The sequence below is a fragment of the Vigna unguiculata genome, chromosome 7 (assembly GCF_037176805.1).
Source record: "Vigna unguiculata cultivar grain cowpea cultivar isolate G323 ecotype 2 chromosome 7, ASM3717680v1, whole genome shotgun sequence".
Taxonomy (NCBI): domain Eukaryota; kingdom Viridiplantae; phylum Streptophyta; class Magnoliopsida; order Fabales; family Fabaceae; genus Vigna; species Vigna unguiculata.
Genome location: NC_140798.1, coordinates 34,281,492 through 34,299,969, shown reverse-complemented (window position 1 = coordinate 34,299,969; position 18,478 = coordinate 34,281,492). Strand labels below are relative to the sequence as shown.

General features: G+C 35.0%; 3 protein-coding genes across 5 annotated transcripts; 1 reads left to right on the top strand and 2 right to left on the bottom strand.

Annotated features, from left to right (window-relative positions):
• The first annotated feature begins 2,355 nt into the window (after positions 1 to 2,355).
• On the top strand, positions 2,356 to 4,289 carry PNM1 (Pentatricopeptide repeat (PPR) superfamily protein). The gene has a single exon (XM_028078476.2). The coding sequence runs from the start codon at positions 2,405 to 2,407 to the stop codon at positions 3,917 to 3,919; it is 1,515 nt and encodes a 504-aa protein (XP_027934277.1). The 5' UTR covers positions 2,356 to 2,404; the 3' UTR covers positions 3,920 to 4,289.
• A 2,649-nt stretch (positions 4,290 to 6,938) lies between these two features.
• LOC114189793 (auxin-responsive protein IAA16-like) lies at positions 6,939 to 9,240 on the bottom strand. Its single transcript, XM_028078480.2, has 4 exons — positions 8,784 to 9,240; positions 7,537 to 7,884; positions 7,380 to 7,441; positions 6,939 to 7,285 (listed from the first exon to the last, which is right to left on the bottom strand). The coding sequence occupies exons 1-4, from the start codon at positions 9,035 to 9,037 to the stop codon at positions 7,248 to 7,250; spliced, it is 702 nt and encodes a 233-aa protein (XP_027934281.2). The 5' UTR covers positions 9,038 to 9,240; the 3' UTR covers positions 6,939 to 7,247.
• A 4,042-nt stretch (positions 9,241 to 13,282) lies between these two features.
• On the bottom strand, positions 13,283 to 17,938 carry LOC114189791 (uncharacterized). 3 transcript variants are annotated; one of them, XM_028078478.2, is made up of 9 exons: positions 17,202 to 17,938; positions 16,924 to 17,070; positions 15,987 to 16,082; positions 15,343 to 15,468; positions 15,088 to 15,153; positions 14,722 to 14,787; positions 14,235 to 14,312; positions 13,735 to 13,980; positions 13,283 to 13,617 (listed from the first exon to the last, which is right to left on the bottom strand). In XM_028078478.2, the coding sequence occupies exons 1-8, from the start codon at positions 17,553 to 17,555 to the stop codon at positions 13,750 to 13,752; spliced, it is 1,164 nt and encodes a 387-aa protein (XP_027934279.1). In that variant the 5' UTR covers positions 17,556 to 17,938; the 3' UTR covers positions 13,283 to 13,617; positions 13,735 to 13,749. The 3 variants fall into 3 exon arrangements, with proteins under 3 accessions (XP_027934279.1, XP_027934278.1, XP_027934280.1); XM_028078477.2 differs by having other exon boundaries at positions 13,464 to 13,980; XM_028078479.2 differs by lacking the exon at positions 15,987 to 16,082 and having other exon boundaries at positions 13,464 to 13,980.
• Between the last annotated feature and the right edge of the window lie 540 nt (positions 17,939 to 18,478).

Below are 18,478 nucleotides of genomic sequence, written 5' to 3'. Positions count from 1 at the left end.
TATTGTCATTTCATTTCTGGAACAGTTTGGATGTTCCCTCCCAAAGTGTGAAACATGCATCAACATTTATTCCCGAACTACAACTATTGGGGGGTCATCATAAATTTTTAAATATTCAGTTTAAATATAATTTAGATGTAATAAAATAAATTGGATCAATAATTTAGATTTATTTTAATAAAATTGACTTAATTTAGATTTGATTAATTCAATTTAAATTGAATTAAATTTAACATGGGATCAACTTAATAATAGACTTAACGTGTATCAACCTTATTTAGTTTGACATGATTTTCATTTAATATAGATTTAATGTATCGATTAAATGTAAATTTAACTCGACTTGGTTCAAATTGACCTTGGCCTCAACTGACTCACCTTAATCTCTGTCGAACGGACTTGACTAAAGCTAACTCGCCTTAACCTCATCAACTTGGCCAAGTTGATTCCATTTAAGCCCGACCAATTTAAGTACAATTTTTTCAAAGTCAAACTCTCAGATGTAGGGGTCAACCTGTTTCTTTGATGAGGATGCTTAAAAAGTTCCTTTTTATTGTGTTAAGGAACCCTACCAACCAAATGGCTGAAGTTTATGATGAGTCTCAATGATTTGGAGACTATACGACATTGAGAAACTAAATAAATTAGTTTTTTTTATGACTCTACGTACCCTTTTTAACCTATGAGACCAGTGAACCATCCAAGCACTCACTCTCTAGGTAAACTATTTAGGAACATAGTCTCTTAATCAGAGATATCGTTGGAACCATATATTCGACCTCCCGACTAGACTCGGCTCGAATACCCAAAGTACATTAGGTTAACATCGTATTAGTCTCCTATACAAGACAAGGTGTCATACCAACGACATCTCATCTTGAAATTTTCAAAAAGGCTTTGTCCTCAATCTTATTCCAGAAGAATCGAAAGGTGAAAACATTTCAACAAAGGATTGGACATGTAATTACATTGATAATTAAAGAGTAAGTACATCATACAAAACATGGTTAAGGTATACTTGAATCTGAGCTAATCCATAAATAATGTAAAGTCCATTAACTATGTTTATAAATAGAAACGAATGACTACAAAATATTAGTTTTTAACACAGTTAAATTGTTTGTTTGAAAATGAATTTAGAAAAATAGTGACTTAAGTGAGAGTGTTTTCTATATATACTCCACCCTTAGGAATCGAAGAGCAGGAAAATCTAAAAAGAAACATTGTATATTTAGTGGAATTGTGGAATAGTCTTTTTATAAGAAGAGAAAATCTTTGAGATAAGATTGATTCATTTAACCCCTTGTCTTCTTCTATCCTCACCAAAGTGTGTTATGTCTTTCTTGCTATATTTGTTGTTCTGTTTCAGATCAAAATTGGGTATCCACATCCATTCCAGCATCAGAATGGAAGCAAATAACACCATTATTCCCAAGAAAAAAACATCTATAGGCTTGGCTAGTAAAATGTTCCTTTTTTTAAATTCTCTCTTTTACATGTTGGTAATCGTACAAATAAGAAGTTGGTTGAAAGTTTGTCAGCGAACTTGCAACTTTTGTGAACAATGCAACTTTTTGTGAACAAAGTCTATGAAGAGAAATCTTTGCTTGAGATCTGTTATAATTCTATATCGGGTAAAACAAATCAAACTTATCTCATAAGTTAAAGTTGTAATAACACATCTCAACTTTTTTATAAGTCTCCTCATTAGAGTGTGTTTGGATTGAGGAGAGGATTGGAAGAAGAGTAAGTAGATAGATTTGAGGGAATAGAGAAAGGATTGTTGTACTGTTTAGATTAAAGGAAAAATAATGTGATTTGAGTAGATTTAAAATAAAAGTTTGTAAAAATTTGTCTATAATATGATACATATGGTAAATTAAAAAATATAAGAGAAGTTTGATTGATTTTATCATCTAGATAGTAAAAGATATTTCATATTACAATATTTCTAAAAGAAAACTTATCCATCGTCTAATCTCGAATAAAAAATATTAACTTCGAATCATGAGATTAAAATTGTAATTTTTATTTTATTGTTTAGAATGTACAATTTTAAATTTAGTTTTTATTTTATATTTTATAATATATATTTTTTAGAATGCAAGTTTTATATTTTAGATTGTCTGAAACTCCCCCAAATTATATAATTTAAAACTAAAAAAGAACTTCCTAAATTGAAGGATAAATTTAAAATTTTCACTTTTTGGAAGTATATATTGAAATTATAGAGTTACAGAAAGAAATTCTTTAGGCCACTTAATTTGGTTTTGGGCTAAAAACTTATACCGAAAACCCAAATTCAATTGGGCTAACTTGGTGGTTCCACGTTTGTCTTGTTTCTTGTAGTTGCTCCTCCTTCCTCATCCTGCTCTTCTGCATTTCACATTCTAAAACCCTAAACATGTCTCTGCAACTTCGGAGGCTCTTACTCCGTTGTAGTTCCTTTTCATTGTCATCTCCTTCTCCGGTTCATCCCCCTCCTCCTCTCTTTCCCCGGCATTCCTCAACCCATTTCCATTTCAGAACTCTCTTCTCTCCTTCACTCTTTATAACTAGACATTTCTCGTCGGAAACCCAAATCGACCCAATTGCGCATAACGTCTCCTCTGAGCTTCTGAAAGAACCGAACTCTGACCCTCTCTCAGTTTCGAAGCGCCTCCACCTCAGCTTTTCCCACATCACTCCAACCCCCAATTTGATTCTACAAACCCTAGACCTCTGCCCCGAAGCTGGCCGCAATGTTCTAGGTTTCCACCAGTGGCTCTCTTCCAATCCCCAATTCACACACACTGACCACACTCTATCATATTTCGTCGACTACTTCGGCCGCCGCAAGGACTTCAAAGCCACGCATGACCTCCTCTCCACCGCAGCCGCTGTCGGGCCCAAGACCCTTGAATCGGCGATCGACCGCCTCGTGCGTGCGGGCCGGCCCAGCCAGGTGGTTCAGTTCTTTGAGAGAATGGAGAGAGACTACGGGATGAAGCGTGATCGCTCTTCGCTGAAGGTAGTCGTTGAGAAGCTGTGTTCGAAGGGCTTCGCGAGTTACGCGGAGAAGATGGTGAAGGATTTGGCAAGGGAGTTTTTCCCCGACGAAGCGACGTGTGATTTGTTGATCAGCGGCTGGTGCGTGGATGGGAAGCTCGAGGAAGCTCAGAGGCTCGCCGGTGAGATGTATCGTGGAGGATTTGAGCTTGGTGTAGGGGCTTACAATGCCATGCTTGATTGCGTGTGTAAGCTTTGTCGCGAGAAGGATCCTTTTCGGTTGGAGTCGGAGGCGGAGAAGGTGCTGGTGGAGATGGAGTTCCGTGGGGTTCCGAGGAATGTGGAGACTTTCAATGTGTTGATAACGAATCTGTGTAAGATTAGGAAGACCGAGGATGCGTTGAGGTTGTTTCTTAGTATGGGAGAGTGGGGGTGTTATCCTAATGAGTCTACTTTTCTTGTTTTGATTAGGAGTTTGTATCAGGCTGCTAGGCTGGAGGAGGGGGATGAAATGATTGATAGGATGAGATCTGCTGGGTATGGTGAGTTTCTTGACAAGAAGGCTTACTATCAGTTCCTCAGGATTTTGTGTGGCATTGAGAGGATTGATCATGCTTTGAGTGTGTTTGCTATGATGAAGGCTGATGGGTGTGTACCCGGGGTTAAAACTTATGACTTATTGATGGGGAAATTGGGTGCCCACAATCGCGTTGATAGGGCTAATGCTTTGTTCAATGAAGCAAAGAGTAGCGGACTGCCTGTGATTCTTAAAGATTATGCTGTTGACCCAAGATACCTGAAGAAGAAGAGGGTTGTCAAGGTTGTGAAGAAGAGGGAAACCTTGCCTGAGAAAATGGCTAGGAAGAGAAGCCGCCTGAAACAGATTCGGTTGAGCTTTGTGAAGAAGCCCAAACGTATGATGGGTCGTTAATGATCGCATTTTTTGTACTTCAAAGATTTTGGAATACTTTTGCCTATTTAATCATCGTTTTCTGTCTCCTGGTTAGCGTTGCCATTCAGAGATAAGTTCTTGTATGAAAATGGTTCCTTTTTACGAGATAGACGACATGCTTAGAAATAATATTTTGTACTGGCTTTAAGTTGGTTCAGCTGCGGGGATGAATGCAGAATCAGTCTAAGGGTTTATAATCAGGTATTCATTCGACGTCTGAGAATGGTACAATTTAAATGAGAAATGAATGTAACAATAATGTGACTACTGAACTTTAGAAGGTCCTAGATTCACAGAAGGGCAACACGTCAATTGAAAGATAAGATGGTGTCAATTTAATTTTGTTTTAGTTGTTGTCTCTTTCCATTCTTTATCGTATTCACAGGCCAGTATCCAATGGTTCTGCTGAAGGTTTATTGCCGAATTTTCAGCTTTTGAAACTGGAATAGCTAGCATAAAGTTTGAACACCTATCAGATTGTAACAGCTCACTTTGTAGTTTATGGAGCAAGAATAGAAGATGGGTTATAGCTATAATTATTCTGCACCAAATGTTCAAAGAAGAATCTCGGTGTAGAATTGGTTGCTGGAGCTTAGGCCACTAGCGGGTATCATTGTTGTTATCATCCAACTCACTTGCTAAGGCTGTCCTTCCGATTAGATTGTGCTGCTGCAATATTTTTCAGTTTATGCTTTGGATATAAACTTTCTTTCCTGCTTGGAATTTTCACTGTGCTTGGTAGTATCTGACAATTTGACTTTTGTTTAGTGTGGTGTTGGTATGATTTGTAGTATTTTATTAGATTTTAGTTTTCAATTATCGGCTTTCTTTGTTATTTTTTCTTCCCAATCATCCATTGCGTTGTTCTCGGCCATTAAATTATTTGTGTGTAGGATTTTGACATCTATATTGGTCTAGTGTTTTTGTTTTATTTTTAATATCTGTGGAAGCATGTATCAATAAAATTGAAACCTCAAACTCGTTGAATGGTTGATGAGTAGATAGCGAACTTAGAACACCAGTTGGCTTTCGGCGTTGACAATTGATGGCAACAATGGATGATGGTACTCTGGCGGAGGGTTCCGGTGCAGTGTAGATTAGTGTGATACGTGGTGTGAACTTGCTCAGGCAGCGTAAAGAGGGGGATATCAGACACCTGGAGGTTATATTTGTAGAAGATTGTTAGGAAATCCATATTTGATATGATAAATATTTGATGTGGTAATGCTATCCAGTGGTTTCCTCAGTAGTTTTTATGTCCTATTAATTGATTGTTTTATAAGTTGGACTACGGGGAGGACTACCTCTATAGCTTGGATTTAGGTGTAAATCAAATGGTGATTCCTGACTTAGGTCATCTCAACCATAGAAGAGCTATTTCTTTTGGGTTGGTGCTAATAGTTCCAAGGGTGACAATATTAAAAGTACCATATTGTTAGAAGTCTTGACAAAGATGCATTGGGCAAGTGATGCGTAATTTTCCTTTGTTGTGCAATTTTGAAGGAAAACTATAACATGTTGAAAACTATTTTCTTGAATGTCATGGCGAACAACCATCTTATGCTGCCAGTTATATAGCTCTGTCGACAAGACAAATGGATGATCTAGAAGTTTGATTTAAAAGTGTGGCTGAGTCAGATACATTGTTGAATCCTTTTGAACTTCACTGAAAGCGGTTATCAAATCGTCATTCCAAAATTGTCACTGGGAGTGCCTGACAGTTGACAGTTGGACAGTTGGAGGTGTAAGCTTCATATATATATATATATATATATATATATATATATATATATATATCTGAATTATGATCTAATAATTGCTATTGCTGCTGACTCAATTATTTGTCTCAGTTATTCATTGATTCGTTTCTATTTCTAGATAATCTGAATTGTACTTTTCTTGTGATTGTGGTAGTAGGATGTGTACATCAATAAAAAGATTTGAAGTACATAGTTTTTGTGCTGTATTATCAGTAACAAATATGTCTGTTTGTGCTTAATTTCTCTGTATACTGGTTGACCAAACTTCATCACAAAAAGAAAATTATTTTTACTTTTTTGTCTTACTAATATAATGAAGAAGGCTGAATGGGTTATAAAGATTTCTTAACCGTTTTCTGGAAGCCCATTCATTTTTCTAGGTCCATTAATATGTCCAAATCTAACTGGGTTTTACTAATATTTTTATCTTAAAATCAATTATTCTGAAAGGAGGAGGAGCCAACGGCGACCCAACCGACTAAAAGCACATAATTGTAAACATATCATACGTGAAAACTTTCCAAGTCATTGATTTTTTTTTTTTCTTCCTGCACCATGTAATTTCTAGCTGCTGCACCCCTTTACATTTTAAAATGACCTTCTAAAGTATCTGCTTTGAAAAACTTCTAAAACAAGTTTTAGAATTATATAGAACATGACTTTTAAAATAAAATATTCAAAACAGAACTTTTAGAATAAGATTTTCAAAATCCAATTTCTAATACATGTTCTTTTAGAATACATCAAATAAATTTTAGAATAAGTTTTTTCATCACACAATTTTCAGATATCTTTTTGAAACAAGTTTTTTGAAATACATAAAATAACTAGTTTTAAATAACAAGGGAAATTCATAAATAAAAGTTGAGCAGCCAATTACATAAATAAGTATATATATTTAAAAAAACAAGTAATTGAACCAGATAATCAGGTTCTCTGTTAACAGCCTCATCGCGAATTAAACATGAAAACAAAAATAAATAAAGAGGGAACATGTGAAATAAATTAGTGGATCCCACAATAAAAAGGTAGAAAGAACAGGCATCACGTGGGTGGGGTCCACCTTATCTTTTTTGTTCATAGATCATAGGCTGTCGAACATTCTCAGCCAACCAGATCCTTATAATTTGACTGAGAACAGAGTTTTGTATGTTACGATTGTGCATAACTGTGCATAGCGTGAAGGTAAACGCATAACTGAGAATAGGAGGGAGGGAGGGGACAAAAACCAAACCCAGTTAACATAAACTGCAAACATTCACATCATCATAATAGGCAAGCTGCCAACAACCATTAAAGTCACATTTTTTTAACAAAATTGGGATATCATATAAACATCTATATTATTTCTTCTCCCTATCCAATTTCCAACTATTTTTCTCATGCATATAATACACATATAAGATAATTCAAAAAGCTGACAAAGCACATAATAATAACAACAATAAAACTCTTATTATCCCTATATTAGACTCAATCTTGTCGGAGTCAATTCGGTTCCCTGTGCGTTATGACTGAGGCCAATGTTGCTGATCCCTGAAACCACTTCAGCTTCTGCTCTTGCACTTCTCCACGGCTCTTGGCGCTGTCAAGTTGGAATAATTAAACAATGCATGTAAGATAGATAGTGTTTTTCTTGTAGTTTTTATGTAGTTTTTATGAATGATAAGATGACTCACCAAGGCCAATTGCCTCAGAACCCTTCATTATGCGGAGGCGCTTGCATGATTGAACGAACATTCTGTGAAATTTGTTTGTGAGAGAAATAGTGAGTGAAATTGGAGTAATAATTAATGTAGAAAAGAAAGGTAAAGTGAATGAATGAATGAGACTGACTCCCAGGGAACATCACCGACGAGCATCCAGTCTCCGTCCTTGTCTTCATATGTGGGTACATAATCAGAGCCATTCAAAAGGTCTATTAATTTGGTCTCATTGATAAAGTCCTTGCTCCCTTGGGACCCACATTTCTGAATGGTAAAGGAACTGAACATCTTCGCCAGAGCTTCTGACAGCTCTTGGTAGCTCTTGTACAACCGTATGTCCACCTTCCGTAGATACGGTGCACCATCCATACTCACCTTCACAAAAGCTGCTGCTCCTCCTCCTTCGTTCCTTTGATTATGAACATTCACTATGTTCTTCCTAAAAGATCTCACTGGTGGCCAACCCACCACTTGTGTCCTGCAGTGCAAATCATACAACATTTCAACCATTTCTTTAATATTAATATTCTCAAATAAAGTAAGATTCCCTCTGTCTTGTCCTTTTCCTCTGTCTACCCGACAACCAACCATCTCATCCGCTACACTTCAACTTTGCTTCCCTTTTCATTCTGCTATCCCTCTTCCACACTACACTTTTTCTTCCTCCTCTCCTTTCTTTTTTCACACCCCACCTTTTACCTATTCTACACAAATTTTATTTGAATAATACCTCCTCAACTTGTTAAAAAAAGTACACATCAATATTGGTTTACTTACAATCAAATTCAAACACCATGTTTAAAATATTCCATTAAAATAACAAGGTGAGAGAGTAAAGTAAGCCAGAGATCAGAACTAAGAAATACACTAGTTAATTAATTACTCGGCAGCTACGACCTTCAACCAAAATCAATCTTCTAAGTTACTTGTACCTGCACCGTTCTATTATCTTTTCAATTCATAGTTTAATCCATCTTTTTTTTTCCCTCCCCAAATCTAAACTCTCTAAACAAGGCAGAGATAAGTTCCCTATCCTGCTAAGTTATTTCTGTGTATCATAGTTTCACAGATTGAACGAAATCTACTAATCTAATTTCTAATTTCATTTTACAAACAACTGAAAGATGATTTTTTGTTTAATCTGTTATATTTCCCCTTCCATGTCTCACACAAGATCCAAACTGGCTATATAGATCAAAGAACAAATCAAACAACAAGTAAAATAAAAAACCAGAGCAAAGCAGAAAATAGATTGGTCGATTCTTCTCCCAAACTACAACTTCATACCAATAAAATAAAATAAAATAAACCAAGTTTGGTATGGAAACCATATATGTAGCAAAGTCGACATATATATTTAAGAGAAAAAGGACTCACTTTGCAGGTGGTTTTGCTGGGTCGTTAGCCCGAGGAGGAGGTTCAACTGTGGTAGTTTTCTCTTTGGGGTTCTCTGCAGCCGGTGAAACAGAGGCAGAGTCGTTATTGGAAGAAAGATTGAGCTTCAAATCAACAGAAGCAGTTTCAGAGAAGCCTCTCTTGCCACCACTGCCCTTCAGTGTTAACTCGCCATGATCAGTTGCAGAGGCACCAGGGAGGCCGAGTCGCAACTCGGTTTCTTCGAAGTTAATCATGTTGTAGTAGTTGCAGTAGTTGTTGTCGGGTTGTCCTGCGTCCCGAACCAGAAGAGGAAGAGAAAGAGAGAAAGAGAGAAACAGAGGGCGTGCGTGTGAAGGGTATCCTTTTCTCAGGTGATGTTGGGAAAGTGAAGTCTCTGTTGAAAGCGAAACAGAAAGAGAGGGTTTGGGAATGGAAGAAGGAAGAGGTGTCGGAAACAGGGTAGTTTTGGTCATATATTGGGTGAGGGAAGGGGAGGGTTCAGATCGTGACACGTGTGGGGTTAGGCGCTGTTGGATGATCCCTGGGTTGTCGGGTCAGTGACGTCAGAAGTGATGTGTGACCGGAATGATTGTGGTATGGTTAGTGGACATCCCACTTTCCCTTTTTGCCCTTCCTTTACCTTATTTCCAGCATACAAAATTTCTTCTAATTTAATTTTTTAACGTAAATAAACTAATATGAATTTAATGGTAGAGGAACACAATCAATGAGGGAATCTTTTTTTCATTATTGTAGTACTCCTTTTTTTTTTTTTATGAGTAGGTGCGGTGGTTCTCCTTTGAGCATGCTATTTTGTTTTGAGGATTTAGAATTATTCTCACAAAAACCGCAATCAGCATAAAAAAAATGACAGGGTTTAGAAGTAGGGATCATGTGTGTGTATGTATCTCATTATCGTGACCAGCTTTCATCTTTTGTCCACTTTTCGCGGTGCCCATGCAAGGCCACCCTCGGGTGAGGGGTCCAACAACATTAAATTTTTCATTGTCTTCGGTTTCAGAAACATCGGTTAAATGGTTCGTACGAAAAACAAACAAGGTTAAACAGTTTTGTGTCTCTCTCTGTTTTTGAAATTAGATATTGGTGCATGCTGAACAATGCAATAACAGAGTGTGGAATTTTCTTAACACAGAAACAGGGTGTGGTGAAAGAAAGGAAAAGGAGAAAACTGTGATGAAATGGGTAACTTGTGAGATTGGTTTGTTGAAAAGTGTAAAGACATAGGTGGTGATAAAGTTTGTAGGAATGATTAAAGATTGGGAAAGGCAGAGTTGAAGCGACATTTTGATGAGATTAGGATAAGAGCTTCTTTTATTCAGACATTGAACTAACCATGTCCACCGACTCACCAACCACTAGCAACAAAGCAAAACCAAAGTATTTCAGAGTAAATGCAATCATTTTCCTCCACATAACCTAACTTCATTAAATTCATTCAAATCGCCATTTTAATCAAACACAGGGAATCTTCGAAGTTGTCGTTCCGGGAATTGTGATGTGGGTGATGCATTATACACATAATAATACAATATTTTTTATAATTTACTTGTTTCATTAGTAGGATAATTATAACTTGAAAAATATTGAGAATGTAAAGCTTTTGGTAGAGCCCCCATTCAATGAACCTTTTATGAGGTGTTTGACCAAAAACATGGATAGTAATGATATTCTTAAACCGAAATAAATAAAATGGTTAAAATAATATATTAAAAGTAAGTCACTTTAATTTTTAATATAAATGTTGCCATCCACATTGAGTTCAATAAAGAAAGAACTGACAAAGAGGGCCCATTGGACCCATTGGGCCCATTCTACGGTAGCAACCAATCCCGGCAATTCACTATTTACACCCTCGTGTGGTGTGAAATTGACCACATCCATTCTACCATCACTGTTACTATTTCATAGGTATCACTATTGAACAACATGTATCACATTAATGTTATGAGAGTGCTAACCAACATTTTTCTTTTAATTTTTATAATACTGTTAAAGATTTTTACTTTACTAATACATAAATTTCAATTGCTTCATTAAAGCGCGCTAATGACCTTTTCCTCTAATTATAACACTAATAAAAAAATTGCGAACTTGTCAAGTTTTTTGACCTTTGATAATGAAACAAAAGAGACGAAAGATAAACCTTAATTACATATTTAATGTCGAAGAGATATCAAAACACGATTCCTTAACCTGTATTAACTATTTCTTAGCTTAATAATTTTTTAAACAACGTAATTATAACTAATCATCTAATTGTTAAATTACAAATTTTAGATAATAGCTAGCGGCATTTGCTGAAAAACTCGAAATGTTCGTGGGGAGACAAAACGTGAAGTTTGTTGACTTTTTCATATTATATAACATAATTGTCTTGAATTGTAAATATAAAATTTCAGCAACACTTAAAAAATTCAATTTCCCTTGACAATTCTTTTATTTCTTTAGAACATTGTTCATGACTTTACGACAAATCATCTTGTGGAATGAGATCTACAATTCGATCGTTATATGAAATTTTGAGTTTTTTGTACTCTTTTTGAAACGTCAAAGATGAATTATAATTTTTAATTTAAAAAAGTTGTTGGGGATAGGTAAACAATCACTTGTCTAATAAGTTTTCTCAAAAGTGGACAAATTATAATAAATTAATTCAAACATTTAGCAGTGTTTTTAGAATACATTTTATTTTAATCTTTAAAAAGTCATGTTATTATTTTAGTCCCTTGAAATTTATAGACCTTAGTTTTTTTGCACTCTATTTATGTTTATGATGTTAAGTATAAATGAATTGCAACACGTAATGAAAAATTTAATGTAAATTTGAAAACGAATCAATGTATAGTGTAACGTTGAATTAACCCAATCATGTTCAAGACTATAATCCAAGTTCTTAGTGGGTTGTATTGTCCAAGTTCGCTATTAGTTCCTGCACCCCCATCAAATTTTTTCCTGCACCTTATTATTTTAGATTTTATTTTCTGAAACATATTAAATCACTTTCGGAAAGATGTTTGCGGAAAACACTCGCTCACTTTTCAGAAATTTGATGGGGTGCGGGAAGAAAATGGATAGGGTGCAGGAAGTAGCACCTCATATGTTTATGCTAATTGGGCTAAAGTATACCCAAACCAACTCGATTTTGATCAATTATTGAAATCAGCTGTCTGTGCACTAAATGAGCCGTTGGGCCTAACAACAAAAAACTGTAGCAACAAAGTCAGCGTGCATTTGCTCACAGGCATAGAGTTTCATATTGTTGAATTGTGATGTGGTTAAACTATTTGTGAACATTAAACTATTTTGATAATTGATTATATGTCATAATAGAATATAATTAAATTTATTTTTTGTTTGGGGAAAATAACTATAAATTATTAATTTTCAGATCTATAAAAATTGCATTATTAATAGTTTCAAATAGTTTTTCATTATTCAGTGTCCCCTTCTATAATTTTTCTGAGTTTGAAATAGTTTCCTACTTTTTCGATCATTTGACAAATGTTTATCTCAAATGTATATGATTTTTTACTAACATGCACCTTTCTATTTATTTATTTATGTTTACTTCATCTTTATATTCAGTTGAGGATTGAACAGTGATTGTTAACATTTAGAAGTTAGTTTATTTTACAAAATTATGTAAAATAGTGATAGTTTCCATTTCGAAACGAGGAATTTGCATTTAGCTTTTCGAGGTGATGTCAAATCACACTCATAGTCTTTCGGATTTTAAAATAATTTATTTTCTACCTGTAAAATAAATAGAAAACTGGTATTTTGACACCATTTTTTTATTATTATTTGATAATTATCTTTCATAATTATTTTTTTTTTAATAATATAAAAGTTAACTTTTATTAAAAATTTTATTAACGTCAAATGAGGTAAAACGATTTTTTTCAAATAAATATTCACATCGTTAAGTTTAAAATATGTATCCATCTTTTATTTATTTAAAAATGGTTTATTGGCTAAATTCTTCAATGATTTTCTATAAAAAAATTATTTAATAAATAAAATAGTAAAGTGATTGCTTTATTAAAAACATAATAGATTATACTTTCATTTATTAAAAATATGAGAAAAGTAAATAATTATTTAAAATTTTGTAAATGTCAGGATTTTTTTTTCTACGTCCCTTTTGTGACAAGTATAAAATTTCAAACTAAGATGTAAATTCTATTGGTATTTGATACGATTCTAAGATGTTGAGGGTGAAATGAAACACAGTAAATTCTATAGTAGCATTGAGCATTTTTGTTGATAATATTATAATATTGGTAAGAAGATAAGGTTTTGATTAGTAAATTAGCAAAGTTGTCATTTTCCACTTTCTCAGGAAGCAGTCGGTTGGGTAATGTGGCACCTAATTTTATGGTGGAATTCACTTGTTTTAGAAGCAAACAAAACTCGAAATGTCTTTATTATTTTAAAACACCTTTAGCTTTTTCAATAATCAGATGCTTCCAAACAGCTTTACAAGGTAAGTAACATATTTTAATTCAAGTTGTATTAAAGTTTTCTCCACATAAATCATGCCTACCCATCCTTTCCTTTTAAGTGGCCCCACTCCCCACTCACCAAAATTAAAAATACTAAGAAAAAGAGCTTCCACTACAAATATTTGGTGATCCAGCACCAACCCCACCACAGATATTTGGAAGAAAAACATCAATAAGGCCATTGAAAATGTTGATCTTCACTGTGACAAGGACATGCTGCGTCCTTCTGGTTTTACACAATAGCAAAAGCAATTACTCCTTCTTTGACAGAAGTTGAGAAGAGTGAACAGCTGCACCGACTAGATATCCTTCTCCATCCAATCACAAAATTATACAAGAAAGTAGAATACCCTTGTCATAAAGGAGGAAGAATGGGACCAAATTTGGCTAAACAAAGTTATGTAATGTAAAGTCTGTCACCACACTTTTGTTCGCTTCTATCAGTGACTGTTTGATTCAGGCTTGATCACTGTTGATGATTCTGATTGAGGCATACGAAAAATGGCTGAGGCTAGAGATATGGGCATGATGCAAAGTGCCTTGGACTGAAGAAATTGCATAGCTGCACCCACATCTTCTTCCATAAGTTTAGCAACTTGTTGTTCTGTACCGTCATTGGACCACTTGTCCCAGGCTTGCTCATTGCCTCCACCTTCTATGTCCTCCCCTTGCTGATAGGATCAATAAAACTATTGTAAGAACAAAAATACAAAATTAACATGAATTTACATGTGTAGTGCGCAGTGCTATGATTGCTATGATGTTATCTCATATATCCCGGTTTAGATACGTACCGTGGTACAAAAATTTGCAAGTGGTGCTTGAAGAAAATAAAGTAAAAGTAGATTGAAATGATAAAAAGGGTATGAAACTAAAAAAGAAGAAGAAAAGTAGCATTTCAAAACATCTTTCGAGTAGTTATCACCTCCACTGCAGAAAGGGGAACATCAGCCACAAGTTGAGCAACTGCACCAGCTCCCCCCAGTCTACTCATGCTCAGGACCTGTTTCAAAATATCAATAAAATTAAATGATATGAAAAGGACACAAGGTTTATTAATCTATTTTGTTTAGATAATTGGTACACAAAAATTGTGCAGCTAAAAAAAATCTGGTAGACATCTCTTCGTTGCATAGGAAGATCACACACGATAAAATGTGTCTACCATGCACACACACACTCCATATAGATGACTATGGATATTTCACAGTATTAAGTATTAAGCCTAACATGTGCACTAGTACGGAGGCTCAGCAATTTGAAACAAGTTTCTCAAAAATAAAATCAAGAAAAGGTTTAGCATATGCCTAAGTTCAACTTAACTTTTCTACAGGAAGAAATTTTGAATATAGATTAAGCCGTTCATGGAAATGAAGAAAGTTTTATTGAATACACATTCTTTAAGAGCTTACCTTAACCTGGAGTCTTAGGAACTTGACATAATCCACAATTTCATCAAGCATCGCGGCTCTGTCCGTCTGCAACCACAAAAAGGATGCATGTTTATCAAGTACAAAACCGTATATTTTACTTTCTCAACGTAATCCATTATTTTGAAGGCTTTATAAGCATTCATCCTAGTGTACTCTTTTACAAAGTTTTAACATAATTGTTATTTATAAAATGGAAGTTTCTTAGAAAACATAAAGAAATGATGACTGCTAAATGAAGAGAAAATATAAATAGTATGTTAATCCGAAAATACAAGCATACAAATCACAAGCCAAGAGTGTGAATAATGGTGTAACTGCATAGCAAATTTGTTAGAGAATCCAAACCTTATTAATACTGGGAACTAACTCCTGCAATGCCTTCATTCTTTCAGCAATTCTTTCGCGACGCAACTACATCCAATACAATTGAACAAAAAAGATCAATTGTTATAGACGGATAAGACAAAGGAATCTAATAAGCATATATTAATATCACTAATAAAACAATCTAGTCTGCAGTGAACCGGTTCCTTTTGGTTGTTATTATGTGAATATTAAAGCATGTAAGTTTTAAGACTAAGTGTGTTCTTAACCAATTACCCTTTCAGCAATACTGTGTGGATCTGTGGCTTGCCCTCTTCTTGCTCTCACACGAGGGCGAATGCCAGGTGCTTGTTGAGTACCACTCATAGACGCTGGACCTCCACCTCCCTGCCCTTGAAATGCCTGCGATTAGCATGAGATCATTACCTAAATAACATCACAGGGTAACTCAATAGACATAATCCAACTATATATATTTCATTATCACCATTACCATGTATAGGAATATTGATAGTTATTGAGTAATCATTTCAGAAAGTTGCAACTTGTGCGAGAGTATATTCATCCAATCCATACTCTACTGCATCCACAATCTTAAACTAAAACCGAAGATGTTTGTTTTATGCATGCAGGCACATGTATATTATACTTTACTTGGACATGTAAATAAAAGTACACACGACAAGAATAGAACACTTCAACATTCTAGACTACAAACTATTTTTATTATTTTTTTCTCTCTCTTTTTTGCAATTTCTCAATAAAGATAAATTGGTTAAAATTTTGAATTTAGGTTTTAAAGTCAAGACGGAGGATCCACGGCATGAATATTAATGTGCACATTTGTTAGTTAGCCTTTGCAAAAATGTCAAAATCTCATGCCCTAACAAAATAGAAATACATGTCAATACGGGTCCCACCCAGTACAAGGGCGTTGAAATTGAAACAAAGTCACTTGTTGCGTGCCTGTTGCCTCTGCGTTTTGTCAAGTTGTATTGACCATTTTGTATCAATACCTACACATGTGTATATTTTTTGTTCAATAAGCGGTGCGATTTGTCATAGAAACGGATTTAATCTAAATTATTTTTAAATTAAAAAAACATTTAATAGCTCATAGCTTATTTTACAAAAATATTTGACACGCGTATTAAACTGTAGAAGAAAAACGCGTGGTGAAAAAGTATACAATCTACGAATGAAAACAAGCACAGAAAACGCGTTGTCGGAAAGTACCGTGGGTCGCTTAAACCAAAACCTGAAAACAGAAGATGGAATAAAGAAAAAAAAATGCTCCTAAAATCGTATAACAGATCCAACAAACTTCGTACCGAAAAAATATATAAAAACGACGTAATAAAAAGTTGAGCATAAAACAAAATCTGGGAATTTTTTAAACACGAATGCAATAAAAGCAATGATTCTTGGAATGCGAATACTGTCACAGAGAGAGTGAAATTAGCATCCGCAGGGAAAGGGAAAGGACATAATTGTAAAGTATGTCTCTAAACCCATGAAATTTGGTTTTAGTAAAAAGAAAAGAAAGGGAAGGCATATATAATAAACAATATACAATCATTTCATAAAATATAGGATTAGTTAAATTAAGTATTTTATTGGCGATAAAGAAACGAATGAATGGTGAAGGATGAAGCACTAACTAAACTTCCACAGGCATCTCTTCTTTATGCATTGTAAAGTGACCCAACTTTAAGGTTAATGTATTATAATAATTTGTCTTTATGTAGGTTAGAGGTAAATTATTGGGTGACGGACGGAAGTGCCCAATTGGCGAATACATTTAATTATTATTAAGGTATAATAATAATAATTAATAATAAAATAAGATGTATTTACCTGTTGGTTATGGTGGTGGAGGTGGAGCTGCGGCTGAGGAGGTGGTGGAGGCGATGACAGCGTGGGGCGGACAGAGGGAACAAGAGTAGGACTATGCAACTGTCCAAACGCTGAAAACAAACCTCTCACATGCATCGAATCGCGATCCTGCACCACACACAAAAAATTAACTAAAATTGTAAACAACAGAATAAAACAAAAACCATTTTCTAATCTGCATGCGCGCTAGACCATGATCCAGGAATACTGGTATGAGAAGATGTAGGATGGGTGCTTACGGTGATTGGTGGAGTAGGAGAGGGTGATGAGTTGTTATTATGGAGCGTGAGGTGTTGATGATGATGATGATGGTGGTGGTGATTATTGTGAACGCTGGGATCAACATTAACAACGTCGTCAACTAGGTTTCTGGAATCATGGTGGCTTAGAAACGCAGATTGCTCCAAATTCAGGCCCAGAGGCATCATTCCACCGCCTCTGAGAGCGGCGGCGGTTGGAGTAGTGGACCCCAATTGCAGCATTCCAACGTCAGTGGCTACGGCTCTGCCATATCCCACTGGAGCTTCGGGCACTGCTAAGATCTGTTCGAAGAAATCATCTCCCAACCCCTCCGAGCTACTATTACCTGCCATGTCTAGAACCACCGAGCGAGTGTCTCGAATTACTAAGCCACCCCTTTCTTATTCAGGCATTTGCGGTTTGAAAAACACCGAGAGCGGAAAACAAGGAAGGTTGTTGCCTTGTTTTGTTGCGGTCTGTGAAAATGGCGGATGGTCCGAAGCCCGATGACCCGGGAATAGAATATGGGTTACGGTTTCCGAGAATGTTCTGCGTTTGTGTCTTCTCCTGTGGAATTTGAGAAGTGAAGAAAGAAAAAAAAACAAGAGAAAAAGAGTGAGAGGATTGGATTTGGCAGAGGTTTGCTTTGGATGGGTCTTTAAATTTGAGAGTCGAAGCTTTTCAGCTTTTGCTTCTTGTGAGTGCTTCTGACCACGCACGGAATAGAGAAGACAAACCTAGTGCGCTCTGCCTTTATTTACACTAACCCATACATATATATATATTTACATTAACAAATCAATTATCATTCTAAACATTTTTTATATTAATTCATCCTAATAATCTACATTTTATATTGCTATTAATTAAAAGTGTTACTCCATACTTTTCTTTATTATACGATAGTATAAAATAACTATATATAGTCGGTGCATGATTTATAGTTGTGTATCATTTTAATGTATTTATATATAAAACTAGAAAAAGAATATTACATATGCATATACGTGTGATGATAAAAAAAATGTTTCTAATATATTTTTATTGCATTTTTTCAATAGCTTTTATAAAGTTTGTTTCGTTTTATCATTCATTAAGACTTTATGTTTCTCGCTTTTATCTATTTCTTTATTAAACTGTTTTGTAGGGTTTAATCATTTAAGTAAAGTTTTTTTTTCTCTTAAAAAGAAAAGAAAAAAACAAAAGAAAATATGTACTTGAAAAAACATACTAATAGAGAGACGGGCCGACTCACAAAACAAAAATGTAAGAAGGA